Genomic DNA, 24,715 nt, shown 5'->3' on the forward strand with positions numbered 1-24,715 from the left:
TGGACCGGAGTAAAATCAGTTGAAGTTGCAAACCTGAAATAATATTAGGATTTTTGATCATTATACATATATATAAATATATATATATATTTATAAATATCAAAATATAGGATACAATATCAAAGATGGAATAAACATACCTCAACCTTGCTCTTTCCACTTCTGGGGTAGGAGGATCCTCGAGAATGTCAGATATGAATCTTTCCGATTCAAATATCCATTCATCTAAATACATAGACATACTCAGTATATAGAAAAAATATATATGTAAAACTTGTAATTAATTAACAATATCAAATAATGAGGTAGTTACTATTTAGTTACTTCTGCATCTAGTGAAAAAGAAAAAAATCGCAATACAATAATATGTGTAGAAGACCTTTCACAATTCCTCCAAAGTTTTTCAAATTTTCTTGCCAAGTTATCTCAAGCAATACATTTCAAAGATTCTCCACTGTATATTTAAATAATTTATAACATTATTAATATACTTTGAGGATAAGTTGTACAGACCTGAAATCTTGAATTTTAAAACGAATAAGTGGACGTTGCGTGGGTGTGTCCGATGTATCTGACATAGGAACTCCTAACTGAAGTTTCTGAACAAATGTGACAACACCGAGAATATCAACTACAAAAATAAAGGACTGCCTTTAATTTCATGTTGGAGTTCCTTAGATAAACGATTTAAAATAAAAAGTTGTAACAAAGATACCAAGATATCTATCTGTATGAATAAATCTATATAAAATATTTATGAATGCACAAAAAGAGTATATTTCTTTGGAAGACTTTGGATCGGTTTTCTCAACAATGGTCTCCTCGAGGAAATGTATATGATAGTTGTTTGATGATATACTTGGACGAATCACTCTGTCAGTAACTTCAAAATTACCAAGAAAAACTCAATCTCCTTCAACCAATTCATACTCGAATTTCGCCATTATATCATATTGAATAGTAGACAGGATGTGATTGCCCTACACGGTTTATAAAAACAAATAATTAACAAATACATTCCTAAAACATATATATGTTAATCTTTTCAAACCTCCAAAACTTACAAATTCATCCGCAAGAACTAACATCCGATTCGGTCGATCGAAGAGAGTATAATCATAATAATCTCTTAGTATCTGTACACAAATACGATATCCGCCGTTTGTCTTCTGAAGATCGGAAACTCTTTCACAAGGAGACATTCTTTGTTTTAATTTTTTGTTAAGATTGAAGATGAAAGATAATAAGGAAATGAATAGTTTTATATGTGATGGAGTAAAAAGGTTATGGTTTTAAGGTCGTCTTAATTGAAACTCTTGTGTAAATTTATGACAGTTGGTTTAACCCAAAAAAAATTAAATCACAAATTTAAATCTAAAAGAATTGGATTTAAAAAAAAAATTCTAGGGCAACATTCAAGTTCCACTATTAAATAAAAATATGCCAAAAAAGTTCCACAAATACCGCAAAAAATAACAAATAGAGTTCAAACGTTATCCACCCATTGGACAAATTTGTTATAAAATGAATTAGAAAAAAATGTCGCTCTTTCTCTCTCTGGACGATCTAAAAGGCGATCTCGAATACGGTTACTTTATCTTCTCAGAAAAATCTTGTCCGGCGGTTACCGACGGTTTTCCTGCCGGTTTTTGTCCGTTGAGACAGTTCTCTGGCGGTTATACAATCAGTTACTTCGACATTCATAAACCGCCATGGGATCTTTCTTCTATAAATTGGCCTCTATTTCATTCTACTCTCTTTTCCTGTTTTTCCCAATTCGCAATGTCTAACAACATTCACCGAAAGATGCAAGACATTTCTCTGGGGGTTGATGATGATCCAATTGCTCTCCCTCAGGCCGTATGTGCTCAGGCTGCAGAATCAAACCGGTTCGCGATTGTGGGTGTATTACTCAATCCGAGGAAACAAAACATGAGGGCTCTTATCAATCAAATGCCCAGACTTTGGGGATTAGGTTCCCAAGTGGTTGGTCACGTCGTCTCTCCGTCAAGCTTTCAGTTTGTGTTCAAATCCGAAGAGGCGCTTCAAATGGTTCTCCGGCGTGGACCATGGTCTTTCAGCGAATGGATGTTGGTTACTAGGCATTGGTATCCCAACATCTCTGAAGCAGAAATGAAGATTATCACTTTCTGGGTCCAGATTAGGGGAATCCCTGCCCAATTCCTTAATCGTGAAATGGTTGACTTCATCGGGGATAAACTCGGGCAAGTTGTTGACTCTGATTTCAACGAAGACGCCAATCTAACGGATTGTGTTTGGGTCCAAATTAATTGGAACATCGGTAATCCACTCAAGTTCCAGAAGACGTTTCAATTTGCTCTTGGCGAAAATACTGTTATCCGGTTTCATAATGAGAGGCTTCGGAACTTCTGTGTGACTTGTGGGCTGTTAACCCATGAGAAAAAGGAATGTCCTTTGGAAATCAATGGTGATGATCATGGCGCTAATGATGGTGACGATGATGACAATGACGGTGATGATGATCAGAACCATGGTGCTTTTGATCCTGCTGATATCAACATCGATCAAGCGGTTGCTGGACCGTCTTCGAGTACTCGCGACTCTCCAAGGAGCTCGTCGGTTGAGATTGATACCGATATGACTGCAGAACATTCCACTTACCGGAAGGCAAGGGCTATGGATGGTGCTTCTCCTGGTTTTGGGAAAAGAAAGCGAGCAGAGGTTGAAGAAATGCTCAGACACTTTGACAATAACCACTCTGACATCAACACATCGGATCTCTATGCCGATATGAATGTTGTGATTCCAGGTATCACCGAAACTGCTGTTAATCACGAGACAAGTTTACCATTGTCAGATATGTCTGCGGGTTTAGACAACTTCCGTAGACAAGTTGAGGAAGAACAATATCAGAAACTCAGAAGGGCTAAAGGGAAATGCACAGAGGAGGAGTGACGTGTTCAACGCCTATGTTAACCATGAAGACGAGACAAAGGTTTGCAAGAAGAAGAAGGGATCACTTGTCATTCTCGATACTCCACTTCCCATTGTTGCAGAGCGGATGGTCCTGAGTCCGCACAAGGAAGAGCCATGTGAATCTACTGGTTCTTGCTCTGCAACTTCTCCAATTGACAGAGGCGCGGGGGGCCCGGTACCCCCACAGTAAATATGAGAGTCCTTTCCTAGAACTGTCGGGGTATACAAGCACAACTCACTGAAGAAAGATTGAGAGAATTTAAGCGTTTGTATTCTCCCGACTTATTATTCTTAGTAGAAACTCTTAATAATTGTAATGTTGTAAGGGATGTTTGTGTTTCTCTAGGATTTGATTATGTAATATCGGTTCCTCCTGTAGGTAGAAATGGAGGAATAGATTTATTATGGAAAAAACATGTAGGAATAACACAGTTGTATCAGTCTGCAAGAATGATTGATGTGTATGTGGAATATAATGGCATGGATTATTACTTGTCTTGTGTATATGGCGACCCAAATCACACTAAACGTCATGAACTATGGGAACGGATTGAGAGATTGCACCGATCACGTAGTGGACCTTGGCTCCTCATTGGCGATTTCAATGAAATCTTATCTAATGAGGAAAAAAGTGGTGGCCCGATGCGCGATGAACGGAGCTTTCAGGATTTCTGCAATATGTATAGTTCGTGTGATTTCAAGGATCTTCGTTACAAGGGTAATCGATTTTCATGGGTGGGAAAAAGGGGAAAACATCTTGTCCAATGTTGTCTCGATCGCGTCATTACAAACTCGGAATGGTTAGCTAAATTTCCTGCATCTGAGGCAGAGTTTTTACAACTCTACGGCTCCGACCACCGCCCTGTCCTCACCACAATCTCGTTTGTTGAAGAACATCCAAAGAAACAATTTAGATTCGATAAACGCCTCCTCCAAATCAAAGAGTTTAAAGACTATGTTAAAAATGGCTGGAATTCACCCCAATTAAGTCACTGTTCGCCAATTCTAGACAGAATACGCGAATGCCGTAAATCCATGGCGCAATGTCGAAGAGCCTCCAAATTTAACTCCGCCAAAAGAATTGATGAATTACAGATTGCATTGGAACTTGCTCAGCTTTCTCCTGGTTCTTCTTCAGTTTCTATTCTCCGTCTTCGACAAGATCTGGTTAAAGCTTATCGTGATGAAGAATCATACTGTTTTTTAAAAAGCAGAGTATCGTGGTTAACAGCTGGAGACCGCAATACTCAGTTTTACCATGCCTGTACCAAATCAAGGTTTTCAAGGAATCATATTCATTCTATAAAGGATTCTTCTGGAAAGATTTATCAAGGAGATCACGAAGTAGGACTACATGCTGAAGACTATTTCCGTAAAGTCTAGACAAGTGATAAAAAACCGTTTTTACCAAGCATCTTCTCTGAGTTTAAACCTTCTGTCACTGAGGAAATTAATAGAGAAATCACTAAGGACTTCACAAATGAAGAGATTTATGAGGCTGTATGTAGTATTGGCGCAGACAAAGCTCCTGGACCTGACGGACTAACAGCACGTTTTTATCAACAATGATGGGACATTGTTGGGACTGATGTGATTCGTGAAGTGAAAACCTTCTTTCAGACATCCACATTCCAATTGGGTATAAATCATACTAACATCTGTATGATTCCAAAGGTGAAAAAACCAAATACATTATCAGATTATAGACCTATTGCTCTGTGCAATGTTCTCTACAAAATAATTTCAAAACTTCTGGTTAAACGTCTTAAACCATCCTTAGACCAGATAGTTTCGGAATCTCAGGCAGCTTTTATTCCTGGAAGATTAATCTCTGATAATGTACTGATAGCACATGAGCTAATGCACTCATTAAAATCTAGAAAACGAGTTTCGCAGACATAAAACTGATATAAGTAAGGCTTATGATCGCGTGGAATGGCATTTTCTAGAAGAAACATTGCGTGCTTTTGGTTTCTCTGAAATTTGGATTCGCTGGATAATGACAATGGTTTGTTCTGTCAGTTATTCGGTTTTGATTAATGGGAATCCCCAAGGTCACATTACACCGGAAAGAGGATTACGTCAAGGGGATCCATTATCACCTTATGTCTTCATCTTATGTGCGGATGTGCTGAGCCATTTGATTGATGTCAAAGTCCAAAAAAAAACAAATTAACGGCATCAAATGTGGGAATGGTGTACCCTCTATAACTCATCTTCTCTTTGCGGATGACTCGCTATTCTTTTGTATAGCAAATGGTAAAAACTATGCAGCATTAAAGCATGTCTTCGAAGTATATGAACAATGCTCAGGACAAAAAATAAACCAGGACAAATCAATGATTACCTTTGGCTCGCGAATTCCCGGTGACAAGCAAGAAAGATTGAAACGAATTCTTGGGATTTCTAACCATGGAGGTGGGGGTAAATATCTTGGTTTGCCAGAACAGTTTGGCCGCAAAAAGAAGGACATGTTTAACAATGTAATTAACAGAGTTAAAGAACAAACATCGAATTGGAGTGCAAGACTACTATCGCCAGCCGGAAAAGAAGTGCTCATTAAGTCAGTTGCATTTTTGATGCCTGTATACTCCATGTCTTGTTTTAAGCTACCACAACAGGTAACTTCGGACATTGAAGGTATTTTGATGAGGTTTTGGTGGGAAAAGAGTCCACAAGAACGAGGTATTCCGTGGGTGGCCTGGAAGAGATTACAATATTCCAAAAAAGATGGTGGATTGGGATTTCGTGAACTATCAAAATTCAATGATGCTCTGTTAGCAAAACAAGCTTGGAGGCTTCTCAAAAATACTCATTGTTTGTTTTCAAGATTATATAAGGCAAGATATTTCAAGGATATTCATCTCTTTGATGCCAAACCACGTCCTTATCATTCCTACGGTTGGACGTCACTATTACAGGGCATTGCATTGATTAAGAAAGGTTCCAGATCAATTATTGGAGATGGCTGTTCAACACGCATTTTTAAAGACAACTGGCTTCCAACTAATCCTCCTAGACCTGTTATTCCAATTAACGGAGATAATAATGAAACGGTTTCCGAGCTTTTTCAATCAATAGGGTCAGGAAGAAGATGGAATGAAGATAAGTTAAATGCTCTGCTTTCAAATGAAGATAAGGAGTTAGCCCGTTCTTTATATATCAGTCAAATCCCTGCAAAAGATGAGTTGAATTGGGATTTTTCCAAAAACGGTTCATACACAGTCAAATCTGGCTACTGGTTCTCTCGCCATCACCAGAATCTGGAAACTGCAGGTGCGCCAATACCAATTCCTAATGGAGATCCTCTCCTAAAAAAGCGAGTGTGGAATCTTAACATTATGCCAAAAATCAAGCATTTTATTTGGAGAGTGCTATCTGGATCCCTTGGTACAAACACACGTTTAATTTCTAGAGGTATCTGTGTGGAAGAGACGTGTCAGCGGTGTTCCTCTGCAGCTGAAACAATAAACCATCTCCTTTTTACATGCCCGATTTCTGTCTCGACCTGGAGAATATCTAATCTTCCTTTTTCTGTTCCTTCCTTTTCAAGTAATCTCGAAGATAACATTAAGAAGATCTTAGATTTCAAATCTCTCCAAGAACTTACAGAACATTAAAAATTGTTGCATTTTGGTTAATGTGGAGGATTTGGAAAGCTAGGAACGACATAATATTTAACAAACGAAGGGTTAAGCCAAAAAGGGATTTAGGTTACGCTAACGCAGATGTCGCGGAGTGGTTAGAAGCTTTAAACCCAGATGGACAAAACAGAGGTCACCAAAATAATACTCGAGCATCTTCTCATGTTGTACGGAGTTCATGGCGCAGACCTTCAATCGGTTCTGTTAAATGTAACTTTGACGCTGCGTATAATTTTCAATCAAGTCAGACCGTAGGCGGATGGATAATACGTGATCATCATGGATTTCCAAAATTTTGGGGTGCTTCAATACTTCAACAAGCTTCATCAAGCCTTGAAGCAGAAGGAAAAGCAATGCTACATGCCATTCAATTATCATGGAGTCTTGGTTTTGATTCAATTTGTTTCGAAGGAGATTGCAAGGTTTTGCAGGATAACTTAACAGGATCATCAAAAGATATTTTGATAGCAAATTTAATCCTTGACATCAAACATTGGCTATCAAAATTCAATTGCTCAAGCACTTCTCATACAAAGCGTGAAGCTAATATGGCAGCACATTTGTTAGCTAAAAATGGTCCTCCAAATAATGTTTTTTATTCGGATTGTATTTATCCTCCTTTCTGGTTGACAAACACTCTGTATTCAGACTTTTTGGATTCAAATTAATAATATGCAAAGTTTGACGAAAAAAAAAAAGATCAAAAGCAATAATCAATCACCAGCAATGTATTTATGCAATAAGTTCATTACGATTTCTTGCTTCTTCATAACTTCATCAGGATCTCTTGCTTAGGTCGCTTTTTGTTAACAGATCTTCCACCTTCATCAAAATAGTCGGGACTCTTAATTAGCTTCTTAGATGAAGGAGTGAGTGAAGATCCAGACGATGGATTCTCAAGTTCGTCAGAACTCGTAAGCATCAACGGTTGCTGAAATATAAAACATTGTTGACGCCTTAATTTAACTAAACCATCAGATAAGTGAGCTTGAGAAGTCTGTAAAATTTATCCTATATATTATATCTGATCGAGAATCTCACTCAGTCATAATGTCGACATCTTGAGACCATAGTTCTACTACATACGGAGACTGGCTTCCTTTTATATGCTCTTCTGAAACTGTTATTTTGAAAAACATCATCATGGTTAGGAGCTTTGTCAAGCCATCAGGGAGCTCTCTTGGTAAATCATGCGCAGCATTATAATAAATAGATTAATATTATTTCAGAAAATGTAAATAATGCATAATATATACAATTATTTAACAAATAACCTCATCATTTTGTTCTATTATAGACTCAGCTGAATGACCTAACAATCTTTGAGCAGTGTCATCAAACATCAGGAAGCGGACATCGACGTCTGAATTATCAGTTACAAATAATACAATATAGTACCTATATAGTTTGAAAGGAAACAGAAGAGTGAGTTATATAAACATTACATGAATAAACATGTAATGTAGTGTCGGAATAAATGTATGATGGGACGAATCAATGTAATAAAATAAGGCGAACATTTAGCCAGTCAATTAGAGAAAGTCTACATGAAATAATTCTGCTGTATATCTTACCAAAGAAAGTCTTAATGAAATAAGTAATGTTTTCTTGACTTTATGGGACAAATAATTGTATTACCTTGCGACGATTGTATCATATGAATAAATATCTCCACAATTTTTGTAACTGAAAAGAGGAATCTTCTTATCGTAATCTTCATCATCAGACATAATGCCATGCTATAAAATTTTGATGTTGCAAGGTTTGCATGCCCAATAATACCACAGCTTTGAAGTATCAACGTCTTTGACCGTTATGCATGTTACAATCTTGTCAGGCTATAACAAAACCATTAATATGTATATAGTAAAATGTAAATATATTTGTACCATGAATAAAATATAGCTCATAACACTTTTGTATCACGAATTCCAGCTATCGTCTGCTTCCTATTTTTCACACCTAAAAATTCTTCACGGTGGTCAATAGCACCACCCCAAGAAGTCGAATAACTCTGTTCAGCATGCACAATCATTTGATTGTTTTTTGGCAACCTACAAAACCATACAAAATAATTATATAAATAAAACAATGTTAAAATGATATTAAAATTGTCACATAACATACTTTTCTCTGAAGTCTTTCACTATCTTGACGTCAGGATCAAACAAAATTTTGGTGGAGTTGAAAGCGTTTGATATTGAAATGTCACATATACTCGAAAAACATAAAATAAGAATAATTAACAAACTAATCCAATACCAATCTCTACAAACTGTGTACATATGAATAGGTGATATAGTGATCTAACATTTGTACTTTTTAATACAGAAAAATCGTATTACACAAACAACAATAGCAGCCATATGTTTGTCAGTGTACTCAACAGTTGCTTTTGCATATTGCCCACATAGTGTACATTTCAGTTGGACATCGCTTCAGCAATAAACATATTAGTGTTCCATTGTTAAAATATTGTTATGTCTATTTTGGTATGATATCATAACTACTTACTTGGTATCCCGGAGTGTTATCAGCAATTTCTCGCTGATCCCACTTTTGCCTTTAGTTTTTATAACTTCCATACTCCCAACGTTGACAATTTGTCCAATGACATCTTGAAGACAAAATATTTGTATACAATGATAAATATGTATATTAGAATATAATTTTCAAAATAGCGATGATGACATACTGATGATGACGTTTTTGTCGAGTTTGTCTTCCTTGATTGACTTGAAATTAGATAAATGTTTCTCTGGAAAATCTGATGGAAAATCATTAATCTCCTTAGCACAGATTGTTCTGCACAAAGTGATCTTGTATGGTAATGGAGTAGTCCTAAAATCACCATAATATTCTTTAATGATGAAGCAAAAGAAACATAAAACTTTGTTTTTTCTCCCAAGCACGTCCTCCGAGGTTGTTTTCATCCACTTTGTTTTGTCTGATTGAGACAGCCTCCTACCTGGTTTTTTCCCAAAATAGAAAGTTTCTTCCCAACTTTAAACCGCTTTGCCTTTCTCCTCTGTGGTTCCACCCCCGACCTTGTCGGAGGGTCAGCCGGCTGCCGGTCACTATGGAGTTCATCGCCCTTCTTTCCTCGCTCACCCCATTTCTTCGCTGGTGACGATCTGAAACCGTAGTATTCTCTGTCTAATATCCAACTGGTCTACCCATGGCTCAACGACAGAACTATCAAGATAAAGGCAAAGCTATCGCGTCCTCAAGTAAACCGCCGAGATCTATCCGCGTGAAGGTGCGTGATTCTGATAACTCTGCCCTCCTGCTGAAGCACTCGTTAACCCTGGTGGGAAGGGTTACCCGCCCAAAATACCAGAAAGTGTGGTCTATTGTACTGTTCTTCACTAACAGGTGGAAAACCTTTGTCCGACCGATTGGAGCGGATCTCGGCCAGGGCAAATTTCAATTTCAGTTTGCGAACGAAGAGGATCTCCAGTGGGTTCTTGCAAACCGACCTTACCACTATGCAAAATTGATGCTCATAATCCAAAGATGGGAACCCACAGTTTCCAAAAACTTTCCATTGCAGATCCCCTTCTGGATCTCTATCCAAGATTTTCCGGTTCACCTATGGACCCAAGAAACCATTAAAAGTCTTGAAGATTCGCTTCAGTTCTGCGAAGAAACTGACATTACAACCCTCTCAGCTCGGGTGAGAGTCCAAGTCAATGGACTTAAGCCGTTCATCACGTCCGCTGTGGTTGAGTACCCTAATTGCGATGAGGTCACTGCAACCCTCGTATACGAAAAACTTGAAAGACATTGCCCTCGATGTATGATGCTAAGCCATGAAGAAAAAGAATGTCCGGAGCTGGATTCTACTAACCTTGGCTCGAGGTCCCTGCAGACCTTAGGAGGTGAAAACCTTAGCCATAAGCAATCGGAGGGTCTTCGCCGAGATGGTGCAGACCACAGTCGCGAGATTGCAACCAACCGGAGAGGCCTTGGATCCTCTAAAAAGACTCTAAACCTCTCTAGCTACCACTCTGACTCTAGGCCTAGAAGCTATCTCCCGGAGGGTCAAGGTGGTTCCTCCCGCACCAACTTAACTCTTTCCAATGTCAATCTGGACTCAAGAAGGCATTTCTCCTATGCGAATCCAGTAATCTCAGACAGGAGAAACAAAAATCATTATATCAGACCTGGAAAAGCAGAGAGAGCGCTCTTAAGAGAAAACTCCTGTAATTCTACTCGCTGGGAAAGAGTCAAAACCTCAAGAACTAGCCGATCTAAATCTGATGCAAATGTAAATCCTCCAACGCCTCCCCCTGTAATCCCCCAAGAAGCAGTTGCTGAAGCCATTGGAGAGCTTCGGGAGGTAATGGTTCAATATACGAGTGTTGCAGATCCTACTGAAAGTGCTGCCCGTAAAGAAAGATACAGACAAGCTGAGGAATCTGGGTAACTTCAAGAAGTCGCAATCCATATGGTCCAAGCGGCCCGGGAGAAACAAGTTCAAACCAAAAGTACCTCTCCCCAGAAGTGCATCCCTGCAACTCTTAGGCTCGGTCCTGTAAATCCAGATATCCAAGGATCCTCTATTGTGGAACCGAACCCTGAATCTGCCACAAAACCAAAACGCAAGCCAGGTCGACCTCCTGGAAGCAAAAACTCCATCTCGACTCAGAATAGTGCTTCTGTAGCCATTTCAAATAATAGGAAAATCAAACCAGTCCATAACTCACCGAGAAGGAAAACGACGACACTGAAAAGGAAGGGAACCTCCCCCAGTGTGAAACGAAGATCAAAGTTGACGGACCCAATGGTTTCAGCTAATGCGGAAACTAGTGGTATAAACCCTTCTATCGAGGTGACCACTGGCATCGCCGCCCCACCTGCTCCAGCGATCATCCCGGCAGTTACAAAGAGGAAGATGGATTTTCCCAATCCATCAAGTCCTCTTCCTTAAAAATTGCTAGCTGGAACTGCCAAGGATTAGGGAACCCCTTGACAGTTCAACGGATCGGAGAGATTAGATAGAAACTCTTCTCGGAGATCCTATTCCTGTCTGAAACGAAGAACTCATCCGATTTCATTCTTCATAAGTTTCAATGGATGAAATATAGCCATCATCATTTTGTTCCCCCACACGGTATTGTAGGTGGAGGTCTTGCTCTCTTCTGGAGACAAGAAATTGACCTCGAAATCCTTGTATCGTGTGAAACTTTTATCGACACTAAACTGCAATATGAAGAAAACTCCATATTTTTCACTCTGGTTTATGGAGATCTGATGTGACTTGATGTGTGTTGAGGGTTGTCAAGTTTTACCCTAATTGAAATCGATAGCCGCAAGTGCACAGCTGATCAATTGTAGTACTTAGGGATCGAATCCACAGGGAAGGAGGATCTTTTGCTGCAAAAAGCCTTTGAAAATAAGTTAAGTAAGGAAGTCTAGAACTAAAACGGTTTAATGGGGGTTTGGTGGTGTCTCTAAAGTCTAAAAACGAAATATTAAAAGAGAATACGAAAATTAAATGGCGTAATAACTAAACTTAACGAAAATAACTAAAAATGATAAAAACGGATATTCTAATGCATTAATGAAAATGAACTAAAAAGGAAAGACAATATTGAACTAAAGCTTAAAGAAAAATCGCAGGAAATCAATGGAGAAAAAGACGTTGGGCTTCAGGGAAGTTTTCTCAGGGGTACGAACGATTCAAAACATTGCTAGAGAGGAAATTTTGTAAGATCTTAGCTTAAACTTTTCGAACTGGAGTCACGGACGTATGAATACGTCACTGTCGTGATCATAGACAACTATCTCTCTCAACCCTGACCAGTAGGTTTCCACTCTGGCCCTGGAAGAGAAGAGATGCATTATGTTTAAGACTCGTCCTAATTCACAAATCGCCCATAGGTAGGTTTCCACTCCTATGTTTGTTTTGCTCTTCTAAACTAGATCTGACACCGGATGAACACTTTCGCGTCACCAAGCATCTAGATCAGATTGTAGTTCATGACGCTACCTCATGCAGTAAAAACGAATTCAGAAGAAAAAGTTCTAAGATTCGGCTCAAAAGCTCATGGAATCCTCATCGAATATATAAATCCCCATCGAAAATCCCTTAATCCCAACAATAAAACTACTCAGACATAATAAACGAAATCATAAGCATAGTATTAATAAGTAGAATAGAAACCGAAATTAAAAGAGAAAGAACAAGGGTTCAAGAGAACAAATCTCTCTCTCCCTAAAAACTAAAGCTTAAAAGTATTCTAAAACAATAAGAAAGATAGATGATGATTACACACGATTTCTAGGGCTCCTAAGGCATGTATTTATAGTGCTCAAGACCTCTCTGGACGTCACTTAGGGTTTCTCCAATTGTGGGCTTCAGAAATGGGCTTTATGGGCTCGGAGTTGGCTTGCCGCGGTCGGGAGTGCTCTGACCGCGGTGGATGAGTGGTTTGCCGCGGTCGGGAAGCTCCTGACCGCGGGAAATAGGTGTTTGGCCGCGGGTGGAAGTGCTGGCCAGCTGGTTTACGGGACATCTTGCTCTTCGCGTATCTTTTGATTGAACCGTTGGATTGCCAAGCTGTAAAGTGCACTGCAAAGCTGATACTTCCATCTTTAAGGTCTCCAGATTTGAGCTGGATCAGACGATGAGAAGGCCTTCAATCAGGGGTGAACTTCTGACGGTTTGACTCTGAGCTGAAATCTGGTTTTCTGTCCATTTTGTTAAGCTTTTCCCTAAGTTTCCTGAAAAGAGTCTTGGAACTACAAATACTAGAAAAACGTGATAAAAGTACTTAAAAGCAATTAAAAACATAAAGAAAGTATTTCAAAACGATCCATAAAAGTGGTCAAAATACGGTGTTATCAAGATCCAGATCGATCAAAAAGAAAAGCAGTTTGGGACAAGCTTTTAGTTCACGCTAATAGCAGAGAAGGGCCCTGGTTTCTTACCGGTGATTTCAATGATATTATTGATAACTCGGAGAAGGAGGGAGTCCGGTAAGAGCGGAAGGTTCCTTCATTGACTTTCAATCCTTCCTGTCAGAAGGGAACCTCTATGATCTTCAATACTCTGGCAACTTTCTCTCTTGGAGAGGAGTCTGGGGAACCCACCTCGTCAGGTGTTGGCTGAATCGGGCCTTAGCAACTCCCGGCTGGGCTGAACTCTTCCCGGCGGCGAGAAGCGAGTATCTCACCTTCGAAGGGTCCGACCACAGACCGATTATCTCTCATTTCGACCTCACGAGGAAGAAGAAGCACGGTATATTCCAGTATGATCGCAGATTCAGGAATAGCCCCGAGGTGCACAATCTGATTAAGGAATGTTGGGCCTCTTACCCTCATGCTCCAGTCCGAAATAGAATTACCCAGTGCAAATGGGCTCTCATTGAATGGTATAAGGCCCAACAGAATAACAGTCAGTTGCTGATAGTGGGCCTGAAACAGCAACTCGAACAGGCGATGACCTGCTCTACCGCCGATGACTCCCTCATCGCAAAGCTAAACGCCGACCTCCGCCTTGCCTACCAAGACAAGGAGGACTTCTGGAAGCAGCGGAATCCGAATTTATGGTTAAGCCTGGGCGACCGTAACATCGGGTATTTTCACACAGTGACAAATAACCGAGTTGCCCTTAACAGCTTCTCTGTTATCGAAAATGGCGAGGGCACTCCAGTGTTTGGAGAGACTAAAATTGTTGACGTGGTGGTCTTGTACTTTGATAAGTTATTCACAAGTGTGAATGGTAACCGCGAGCAAATTATTACAAAAGCTATCAAATCGAGGATCTCTGATTCCACTAACCTCCAGCTTATAGCGGATCCCTCGGGGGAGGAGATAAACCAGGCGGTGTTTTCCATTCATGCCGATAAAGCGCCTGGCCCCGACGGGTTCTCGGCAAGCTTTTTCCACTCTAACTTGTCGACGGTTGGACTAGAAATTGTGTCGGAAATTCAGGACTTCTTCTCCTCTGGTGTTCTTCCGCAGTCCTGCAATGAAACTTTCATCAGGCTTATTCCAAAATGCAATGGCCCGAAGAAGATGACAGAATACAGATCTATCGCGCTCTATAACGTTTATTTCAACATCATATCAAAGCTGCTAACTCAGAGACTTCAACCGGTTCTATCCGACCTGATCTCTGAGAATCAATCAGCATTTGTACCCGGAAGACTGATAGCTGACAATGTCCCCATAACCCATGAGGTTCTCCACTATCTCAAAAACTCCGAAGCAACCAAATTTTGCTCGATGGCGGTCAAAACAGACATGAGCAAGGCGTATGATCGCTTGGAATGGGAATTTATCAGGTTAGTCCTCTCACGTTTTGGTTTTCACCAACGTTGGGTGGAATGGGTTATGCAGTGTGTGAGCACAGTTTCGTACTCGTTTTTGATAAATGAGGGTCCTAAAGGCGAAGTTAAACCGTCTAAAGGCATTAGACAGGGTGATCCGCTGTCCCCTTACATTTTTATCTTGTGTAGTGAAGTTCTATCGAGATTATGTGCTAATGTTCAAGAGAATGGTAGCCTCCTTGGCCTGAAAGTTGGTCGTAGTAGCCCCCGCATCAATCATCTGCTCTTTGCAGATGATAAGATGTTTTTCTGCAACACTAGTCCGGGAAATACCAAGGCTCTTCTGGAAATTTTGAGAAAATATGGTGAAGCATCTGGCCAGACCATAAACCTGGACAAGTCATCTGTTAGTTTCTTTCGAAAAACCCCACCGGAAATCCACAACCGTGTGAAGCTGGAGTTGAAAATCTTTAAAGAAGGTGGTGTGGGGAAATACATGGGCCTTCCTGAGCATTTCGGACGTCACAAGAAGGATCTATTTACGAGTATCGTGGATAAGATTCGATAAAGGTTTCTCAGTTGGTCGAACAGATTTCTGTCTGGTGCTGGAAAGCTTGTTCTGCTAAAAAGTGTTCTATCTACTATACCCTCTTATGCAATGAGTTGCTTCAAGCTGCCTGTATTGCTCTGTAAGCGAATTCAATCGGCCTTAACCCGATTATGGTGGGATAGTAAGACAGATCAACGAAAGCTCTGCTGGGTCTCTTCGGACAAAATGACACATCACAAAGATAATGGTGGTCTCGGCCTCAGGGATATCACGGCCTTTAATGATGCTCTGCTGGGGAAGCTTAGCTGGCGTCTGTTACAAAACCCGGACTGCCTTTTAGGCAAGATTCTGCTTGGTAAATACTACCTGAAGGACGACCTCTTGAATTGTGAGTGACTTGCCTCTGCTTCCCACGGCTGGAGAAGTATCATATGTGGCCAAGATCTTATTCGTAACAACATGGGATGGGCAATAGGAGATGGCAAATCTGTCAAGCTGTGGGGTGAGAACTGGTTATCTACTTCCAGACCATGTTCCCCCCATGGTCCTCTGCTTCCGAGCCAGAAATCTATGCTTGTGGCAGACTTGATGGACGACTCATCCAATGAGTGGAGCCGTGATAAGATCTCTGAATATCTCCCTGGCCTGGAAAAAGACATTCTCGCAATCAAACCAAGTGCCTTCAGAGGTGGAGATAGACGAATCTGGCTTAAAAACAAACGGGCATCTATTCCACCAAATCTGGATATTATGCCGCTCAAGAAGATTGCCTCCCACCTCACAAGGAAACCTGTTTAAATTGGAAATCCGATGTATGGACGATTCAGACTGTTCCAAAAGTGCAATCTTTCCTCTGGAGATCAGCTAGTGGTGCATTACTGGTGGGAGCAAATCTAGAAACCCGAATTCAGTCAGGTTTCTTCCCCTGTTCTCGATGTGATGATGCAGAATCCACTTCTCATCTCCTTTTTTATTGTAAGTTTGCAAGACAAGTTTGGAAAGAATCCCCGTTGGCATTTGATCCTCCTCCAAATCTCCAGAATGAATTATGGAAACTCTGCAGATCGCTCAAGTGCTCTGAGGAGCTGAATCTTCCAACTGGATCCCTAGCCTCCTGGATTTGTTGGAACATTTGGACAGCAAGAAATAAGAGAGTGTTTGATGACAGAGATTTCACAGTGTCTGAAACTATCTCTAATGCTCTTCGGGGAGTCAAAGAATATATCGCAAACCAAAGGAGTAAACCCAGGCCAGCTGTGGCTCTGGTGTCCCACCCTCATTACGACACTACCTCTGAAGTGATTTGCCATTCTGATGCAGCGTGGTAAGCGTCTAGTAACACTGCAGGACTTGGATGGACCATCCAGGCTCGAGATCAAGCACCTGTTCAAAAGTACTCGACGGTTGCCCACTGTGTCAGGTTCCCCCTCATGGCAGAAGGACTTGCCCTTCGTGCTGCATTATCCCATGCGGCTTCTGAAGATATAAGGTCTCTATCGATCAAATCTGACTCCTTATCTTTGATCAGAGCTATCTGCTCTGGATCATTTATCTCTGAACTCCATGGAATTCTCGAGGATATCTCCTTGCTCTCCAGAAGTTTTGAGTCTTTAACTTTCAAGTTTATTCCTAGACTTTCCAATTCTGTTGCTGACTCGTTAGCTAAATCAGCTCTGTACTCAGTTGAACTAGTTTCTGTTTAAGTAATATATGAAGTTTGCCCAAAAAAAAAATTCTTTAATGATGAAGCAATTAATAGAAAGTGATTTTCCTTCTATAAGGATGCCTTTATGTTTTGCGATCAATTCTTCATCAACAGTAATGTGAATCCTAGTGCCCTGTGAATCACACATAAATACTATTACTATATAATCTATAGATTGATTAAAATAACAATAAACAAAATACATAAGATCGCATACAAACCTCTTCGTCAACCAATACCATTTCTATAACAAAGCCAGGCTGCCTGTTCTTGACTTTCCAAAGTGAAAATATAGTAGCTATAACTTTCTGAATTTCACTTGATTGATCAAATTTGGCAAATAGAACTATAGCAGCCGAACGTCTGCGAACTAAAGCCATTTTTGTGAATGAGAATTGTAGAGTTTTAGGGTTTATGATAGGTGGTATATATTAGGACTGAAAGTCAATGAGAACAATTTAAAATTGATGTTAGGCGAGATTGAAATTATTTTGAAAAAGAGAATGAAATGAAGAATATGGATATTCGGAATGTGCGTAGAAGTAGGTATTGTTGTGGACATATTTGAGAATCAATATATTCAAATTGGTTTAATTGCCAAAATTGACGTATAGTATTAAAATGTAAGATAAATTATTGTTTCTTTTGAAATATTAAGGTTTCTGTATATTCTTTTACATTTAATCTGGTAAATCTTGTTAATAGTTAATGTAATCTTCCATTTTGGGAAAAAATTCTAATTTCTTAGGCGGATAAATAGTTTTAAAACCATAATTTCAAAAATTTTGATAAATGAGCTTGTATGAAGTATTGGGCCAAATGATGTTTTTAAAATACATATAATTAGGTTGGATCGGGTATAAAGATCTGCGTGTTTATCCGTTTATGATTTTTTTTTAAAAAAAATCAGAAAAACTTGTACAGAAATTATACATCAGCATCAGTATCCAATGAAATTGCACAGAGCTAACGCCTTTGCCATGTCACATATGACGTGGAATAAACGTCATCATTGACGTTGGCAAAGGAGTTTTTCTAAGTCAATCAAATTAAAACAAATCAGATTTTTTAAATTAAACTACATTCTCATTTAATATATAGGATATGAAAAAAATAATAAAAAAAATAAGAATGTCTGTCAATTAGATAATTGATGTAACTATAAATTTTTGTTAATATCCTTTAATTTAAAATGATAAAAATGTTACGTCAATAAAAAAAATGATGCTAATAAATTTTTTTTTTATGTTTGTTCCACATTAACAACTAAGGGAGGAGGTAAAAATTTTGGTTTCTAATAAAGTAGCTAAAATTTATCAACAGACTCTAAAAACCAATATTGATGTGTTATCATATATAAAATGCTTAAATCATTTATGAAATAATTTAATAATTTATATTAAAATAATTTATAAAATTTTTTACTAATTTTATAAATTACATATATTTTAAAGTTGATAATTATAATATAATCCTTTCTTATATTAATTGATACAAATCTTTAACATTATTTTTTTGCAATATAATCATTACGTATATTAATTGATACAAATCTTTAACATTATTTTTTGCAGTCGACACAAATTAGCATGCAAATACTTACATCACTTATTTAATTGATGCAAATATTTACATCAATTGCTTAAACTGATGCAAATATATGTAAATATTTACATCAATTGCTTAACTGATGTAAAGCATTTACACATCAATTGCTTAAATATTTGCATCACCATTTTCAAAGTTAATTGTTTAAGTGATGTAAAATAACTAATTTTACATTACTTATAACTAATGCTAATATAACTAACACACTTTTTTTTTAGTGGCTATATTATGCGATATGAAGAGAAACATAAGAGAATAAACACAAGAAAGAAAAATGATGGTTGAAGCAGATAAAAACACAAAGATGACTCTGTTAACAAATTATTTTAAAAAAAAAATTTGCATTTATTCAAAACAATAGTAAATTAGTTGTTAAAATTTGAGATTTACAGTATCTTTATGTTTTCGTTTTTTAAAAAAATATTAATTAAATCATATGTCATGTTTTCTAATTTTTATTACACCAGACGACACTCCCCAGTTTTAATACACCTAGTGACATCCCCTATGTTTTCATACTTTTTATCCCTTTGCGTAACCGTCTCATGGCACATAGTAGAAGTGACCAAACATAATTGCTTTGTTTCAAAATCTGGTGACAAGTTTGATAAATATTTTCTTTTTAATTAACCTTAAATTAGTTTCAAACTTTCATTCTATTTTTTAATAACATGTAGAATTTTAATATATTAAAAAACAATGTGAGCAATTTTTATTATTATTTTTCAAAGGCCAGATGCAACTCCCATATACAATTCACAGATCACATATAAAGAAAAAATATTAGATATAATAGTATGTTAGCGAGTGAAGCTTATCTGCCGAAATAGATAAATTAAAGACGATCACTATCTATTAAAAAAAAAAAGATAATAACCATAAATAGCTATATTAGTTTACATATAAAGGTTAGCCAAATATTGATTAGTAATAAATAAAAATATATATGAACGTCTGTAACCAAATGTATAGTAGTTTAGTAGGCTTACTCAAAAAGTGTGTTACCTAATTCCAGTTTGAAACCCACTTGGAAGAGATTTCGGTCCAAATATGGACTTTGGCCATAATTTTTGGATAAACCAAAAGTTAAAAAACCTGGCATGTTCTCATTTAGTGGATATTATAGTGAACTTTTTGTGAATGCTTTGACTCTTGATGAGTCGGATGAACTTTGATCCGTGGGCTCACACGTCTCTTCAACGACGTTTCAGATTCACGAGTCTTCGTTTTGCAATATCGTCGCTTTGAGCTTCTTTTAAGACTGCTTCACCTCCTTCCCTCACACACTATTTCCAAGACACCTTGTTTTCTTACAATTTCGGTTTCCCATGACTCCTCTCATTCTCTCTAGATTATGTGGATTATGTATATATAGTGTGGTACGCATTAAGGTACTCAATTACTCATACGTAGTTTTGCAGAATGGGTTCGAACGTAGCAGTAACTACAATTGTGAAGAACTGGAGAGAGCATCCTCCTTCTTCTTATTCCCTAAAGATCAACAAACTCTCACAGCTTAATCTCGACAAATACGTCGTTTCTTGTCCGGTGGATACAACTGGTACGTGAACATGTTATAAACGAGTTACATCTTTCACTCATTATAAATCCTTTCAAGAACGTAATATCGTCTTTTTGGAATATGTTTTTCCAAAACAAAAAAAAAAAATTCAGGAGATTGGTTATATATCCAAAAGGAAACGGAAAGGACTATGGGAGCGGATTTATTTCAATGTATGTGGAAATGGACAACACAAGCCCCTCGTCCACATCACAAGTCGAGTTGTTTGCGTATAACATCTTCTTCGCCTATAACTAGAAAGAAAATAAATACTTTACTATGCAAGGTTTGTATATGCACATAGCCTACTCACTCTCACTATATATGAATGTGCATATGTAAATTTATACATTAACCAGTGATATGTATAAAAGTTTTAGATCTGGAAGTAAAGCGATTCATGCATTAAGAAGGGTGTGGGGATTATCACAAGTGTTTGCACTCCAAACATTCGATGACCCTAAAAATGGATATATCTTTGAGGAACTCACCTATCCCAAATTCTCGTGGAGTGTCAAGGATTTCTGGATGCTTACAGTGAATCATTTAGTGTAGATAGCTTTTCAATGAGAGGACGAAAATGCTAAGTACATAAAGTATTTATTCTTTTATTTTTAGTTTATCAATTATCGTTTGTCGATATATAAGTGCTAACAAGAGATATTCTTTAGGGCTATAAAGTTGTATCCCAAGGGACTATTGAAACCAGAGGGAGAATGGTTATCCATTTTCTTGCAATTGGATGACAGTGAAACCTTAATGGAGGATGAGAAGATTTATGTGAGAGCACATCTGCGAGTTCTAGACCAGCGTGGATCCAATCACGTCCAAAAACGATGTATGTCATAAAAAGTAAAAACTATTTATGGTACTACTTTCAGTGCGGTGTTTAGGTTTGAAAGGGCTTAAGGCAAAATTTAAAAATGTGACCTTTATACAAAAAATGTTAATAAAAAAACATGAAACACCTAGTAAAATACATCCAATATTATAAAAAGGCTACATTCAATATTTTCAGTCTAGAGAAAAACTATACAGTTTACTAAATCAAATAAAATTTCAATATTAAAAGATGATTTATTACAAGAGTATGTAAATGTGTTATTTATAACATCTGTGTTGATCAAATTGTATTTTTTTTAAAACGAAAAATATAAAATAAAATGAATTATATGAATTATATATGAAAAAATAATGTACGAGAAGAAAAAAAACAGTAATAGAAAACAAAACCAAAAGAAAATCAACTTTGAACAAGTAATGTGAATTTTATATATGAAAACTAATAATGACTAAACATAGAACGATTTAAGCTTAACTTCACTATGTTTATAGAAAATCATCAATGAAAAACTAATAAAAGAGATACTATTTACACATACACAATAGCTTATTTTTAACTAAAATTTAAAATTCATACCTCAAAATTTAGATATATTATGGTGGCCTAAGGCAGCCGCCTTTTTAAACACAAGGTAAGCACGGCTCTGACTACTTTGTATCTTTCTCTTCTTCTTTTAGCACCGATGGGATCAAAATTTCTTGATGTTGATGAGGCTTTCAATATGCGTCCTGAACTTACGATGGTTATCGAATATACACCTTCCACCAGTAGTTTAAGTCTTAACTAATGAGTTTTACATTTTTTTTTTGTTTTGTAGTGAATTGAATGCTTGGTAAACGGAATCGAACAAATCGTGAGGTGGTGTTCGATCCTTGCCTTTAGATGAACTTCGAGAGGCTTATTAGGATCTCGAAGATACTATGAATATGGAGATCGAATTTGAAGTTGTTTCGGCTACCAAATATCGACCCATAATCTAAGCTTTATCTATTTTTAAGATAACTATATTATCAACCACATCCACTTGCCCTACTTCCTACTACGAGGACGACTTTGCTTTATGCGTTTATTAATTCTTATTTGTTATTTATAATTTCGTTATATGTCCACCCTTGTCTCTATTAAATTTTATTCTCCTTTTTTTTGGTTCGTTTCTTATTTTAGTAGTAAATTAAAAGGATTAATGGACAATACTTGTTACTTGACTTACTTACAACTACCTAATTATATTACTTGTTACTGAATTTGAAAACGTTGATATCGGCTTTTTTAAGACGGGTACGAACTAATGTAACGAATATATAACACGTACAAAGTATTGTATCTCTAGCTCTTGAAACAACCGTACATTTTCATTCAAATACATTACATCTCTAACATATAGGAAAAACATAACACGACTTATTTCTCATTATTATCACCGGCCTTAAGCCAATATAATTTGCAGAAAAATAAGATTTTTTTAATTAATGACGTGACAGTTCTTCCTGATCTCACCATTAATACCAGTTAGAGGCTGAATGTTCCCCATGTTTACCATCGACTTTGCAAATTGCTCGAAGAAAACGCTTTCGTCTTCTGCATAAGCTTTCACCAATTCAGTTGTCTTGCCTACGTTGCCAGTGAGTAGCACTTGGTCTGATGTCAATAAGCCTTTGCCCCAGAGGATAAGCTTGAAGTATGTGTTGTCGAATCTAGCTGGAGAGGCTAAGTCTAGAGGTGAGATATTGTTGTCGCCGCCCGTTGGTGGACAAATCGATCTGAGACCGTAGTAGTAAGACCTCTCTAGCGTCGAGTCTGGTTGGTTATTACCGTTTTGATTGTAGAGTCTTTGTTTGAACGTTGTGCACCTCGCTACTCCAATCGTATGTCCTCCTGCAAACACACAAATCCCAATCCAGTTTGTTAATATGTTTTCTTAATTCTTGTGAAAAAGGTCAAAGCGATATTTATTTTGAAACGGATAGAGTAGTAGACTACTGGTATTCTGTTTAGTTATTAATTTAAAATTTTCGGTTGAATTGAGTATTTTAAGTTAAAATTTTCCTTCAAAATCTAAAACAGCACTTATTTTAAAACCAAAAAAAAAAAAGATAATCCTAAACCACAATTAACTTGAAGGGAGGAATACTTATATATTTTTAGTATAATTTAAAGTAATGTTTAGTATAACAATATTAAAATACTACATAACAAAACTTATGGTTGCACTAAATTTGGGTTCAGTTCGGTTTCATGTCAATTCCTATAACAAAAGAAAAATACATATTAGGCTCACCTGATAGGGAAACAAGGTCTTCTTGGTTCAAACCTTTGCGTTGGAACATGGTTAAGAGATTCTGAATAGTCGAGTTAGGTGCAGGAATGTTCGTGTTTGCTCCATTGAGGCTCGCTGACCTCGAGTCTCTCCTCCCGAGTGGAAGCTCCCATGATGGTCCACCACTCTGTATTAAATCACAAATTCAGAAAAAGCAGTGCTATATATGTAACTTGAAACCAATAGTTTTCCCTTGAAGGTCTTTATTTACCAGCATAGTTGAGCCGCGAGCAGCAAGAGCTAGAATGTCGGCGCAAGAGACAACTTGAGGGCAAACTTGCTCTAGTTTGGCTTTGATCTCGTCTATTACTTCAAACCCTTTAATGGAGTTCTTGTTTGGACCTGCATTCTTTTCACTTCTTATGGTAGCACTATCATCCAACAAGATTGATGCATCACAACCCTGTTTACAAAAGAGTGTTAAGTGTTAAAAGCGTATGAGAAATTAAATAAAGGACAAAATAGGTCAGTGCAGAACCTGGACAAAGCAGTCGTGGAAGTGAAGCCTGAGTAAAGATGCAGCCATTCTTGGGTTTCTGGCGATGGTTTTTTCAAGAACCGTCATGACAATCTCATCAGCTTGTGGACAAGAGAACTGGTAGAATTGTGGGAAAAGACCTGAGGAAAAAGTTCTTCCAATACTGGGGCCATTACTTCCCCATCCAAACCCAAAACCGGGATGCTCATAACCGGGATGCGCAACACCAACATCAAAAGACAACAAAGCAATGAACACAAGACCATGAATAAGCTTTGAGATAGCCATTTTATTTTGTTACTTGAGGGTTTTGTAGAAAGTGGTGAGGCTCCTCTTAGGGGTTTTATACTTGAAGAAATTCATCAAATAAAGCTAACTGCTCCCAGTTTACTAAATCCTAATTTAGAATATTTAGATAAATAGAGAGAGAGACATGGTCAACTTGTCCTTTAAACCTCCTCTTTGTCTTTTTGAAGTCTTTTACCAACTCCAAGAACGACCATGTGCTTACACTCACATATGATCTCATTGTACCACAATATTAGGTAAGGCTTTCAACCACACTAGGCACGGACCGTTGTCTTGTGTTCTATGAGAGTTGAAGGTTGAAAAAAGGTGAGTGAACTGCTACATTGAGAAACAACTCTTACCAAATAAAGATTTTTTCTTCATACATTATGGTTTTGTTTTGTGTCATCAAGCAAGCTGATAAGCCCATGCGAGTATACATTACAAAGAAGAAGAAAGAGAAGCTTGCGAACAGAGTATCAG

At 37.7% G+C, this 24,715-nt stretch overlaps 2 protein-coding genes and 1 pseudogene across 2 annotated transcripts; 2 read left to right on the forward strand and 1 right to left on the reverse strand.

The window, feature by feature from the left end:
• The first annotated feature begins 1,782 nt into the window (after positions 1-1,782).
• On the forward strand, positions 1,783-2,937 carry LOC112083094. Its single transcript, XM_024150824.1, has one exon. It carries the CDS (start codon positions 1,783-1,785, stop codon positions 2,935-2,937), a length of 1,155 nt encoding a protein of 384 aa, XP_024006592.1.
• A 17,229-nt stretch (positions 2,938-20,166) lies between these two features.
• On the forward strand, positions 20,167-21,154 carry LOC18011011 (annotated as a pseudogene).
• A 1,457-nt stretch (positions 21,155-22,611) lies between these two features.
• Positions 22,612-24,232, reverse strand: LOC18011026 (peroxidase 9). The gene is made up of 4 exons (XM_006393622.2): positions 23,945-24,232; positions 23,678-23,869; positions 23,428-23,593; positions 22,612-23,024 (listed from the first exon to the last, which is right to left on the reverse strand). Exons 1-4 carry the CDS (start codon positions 24,230-24,232, stop codon positions 22,612-22,614), a joined length of 1,059 nt encoding a protein of 352 aa, XP_006393684.1.
• Positions 24,233-24,715: the final 483 nt, after the last annotated feature.

The sequence above is a fragment of the Eutrema salsugineum genome, unplaced genomic scaffold, assembly GCF_000478725.1.
Source record: "Eutrema salsugineum unplaced genomic scaffold, Eutsalg1_0 scaffold_7, whole genome shotgun sequence".
Taxonomy (NCBI): domain Eukaryota; kingdom Viridiplantae; phylum Streptophyta; class Magnoliopsida; order Brassicales; family Brassicaceae; genus Eutrema; species Eutrema salsugineum.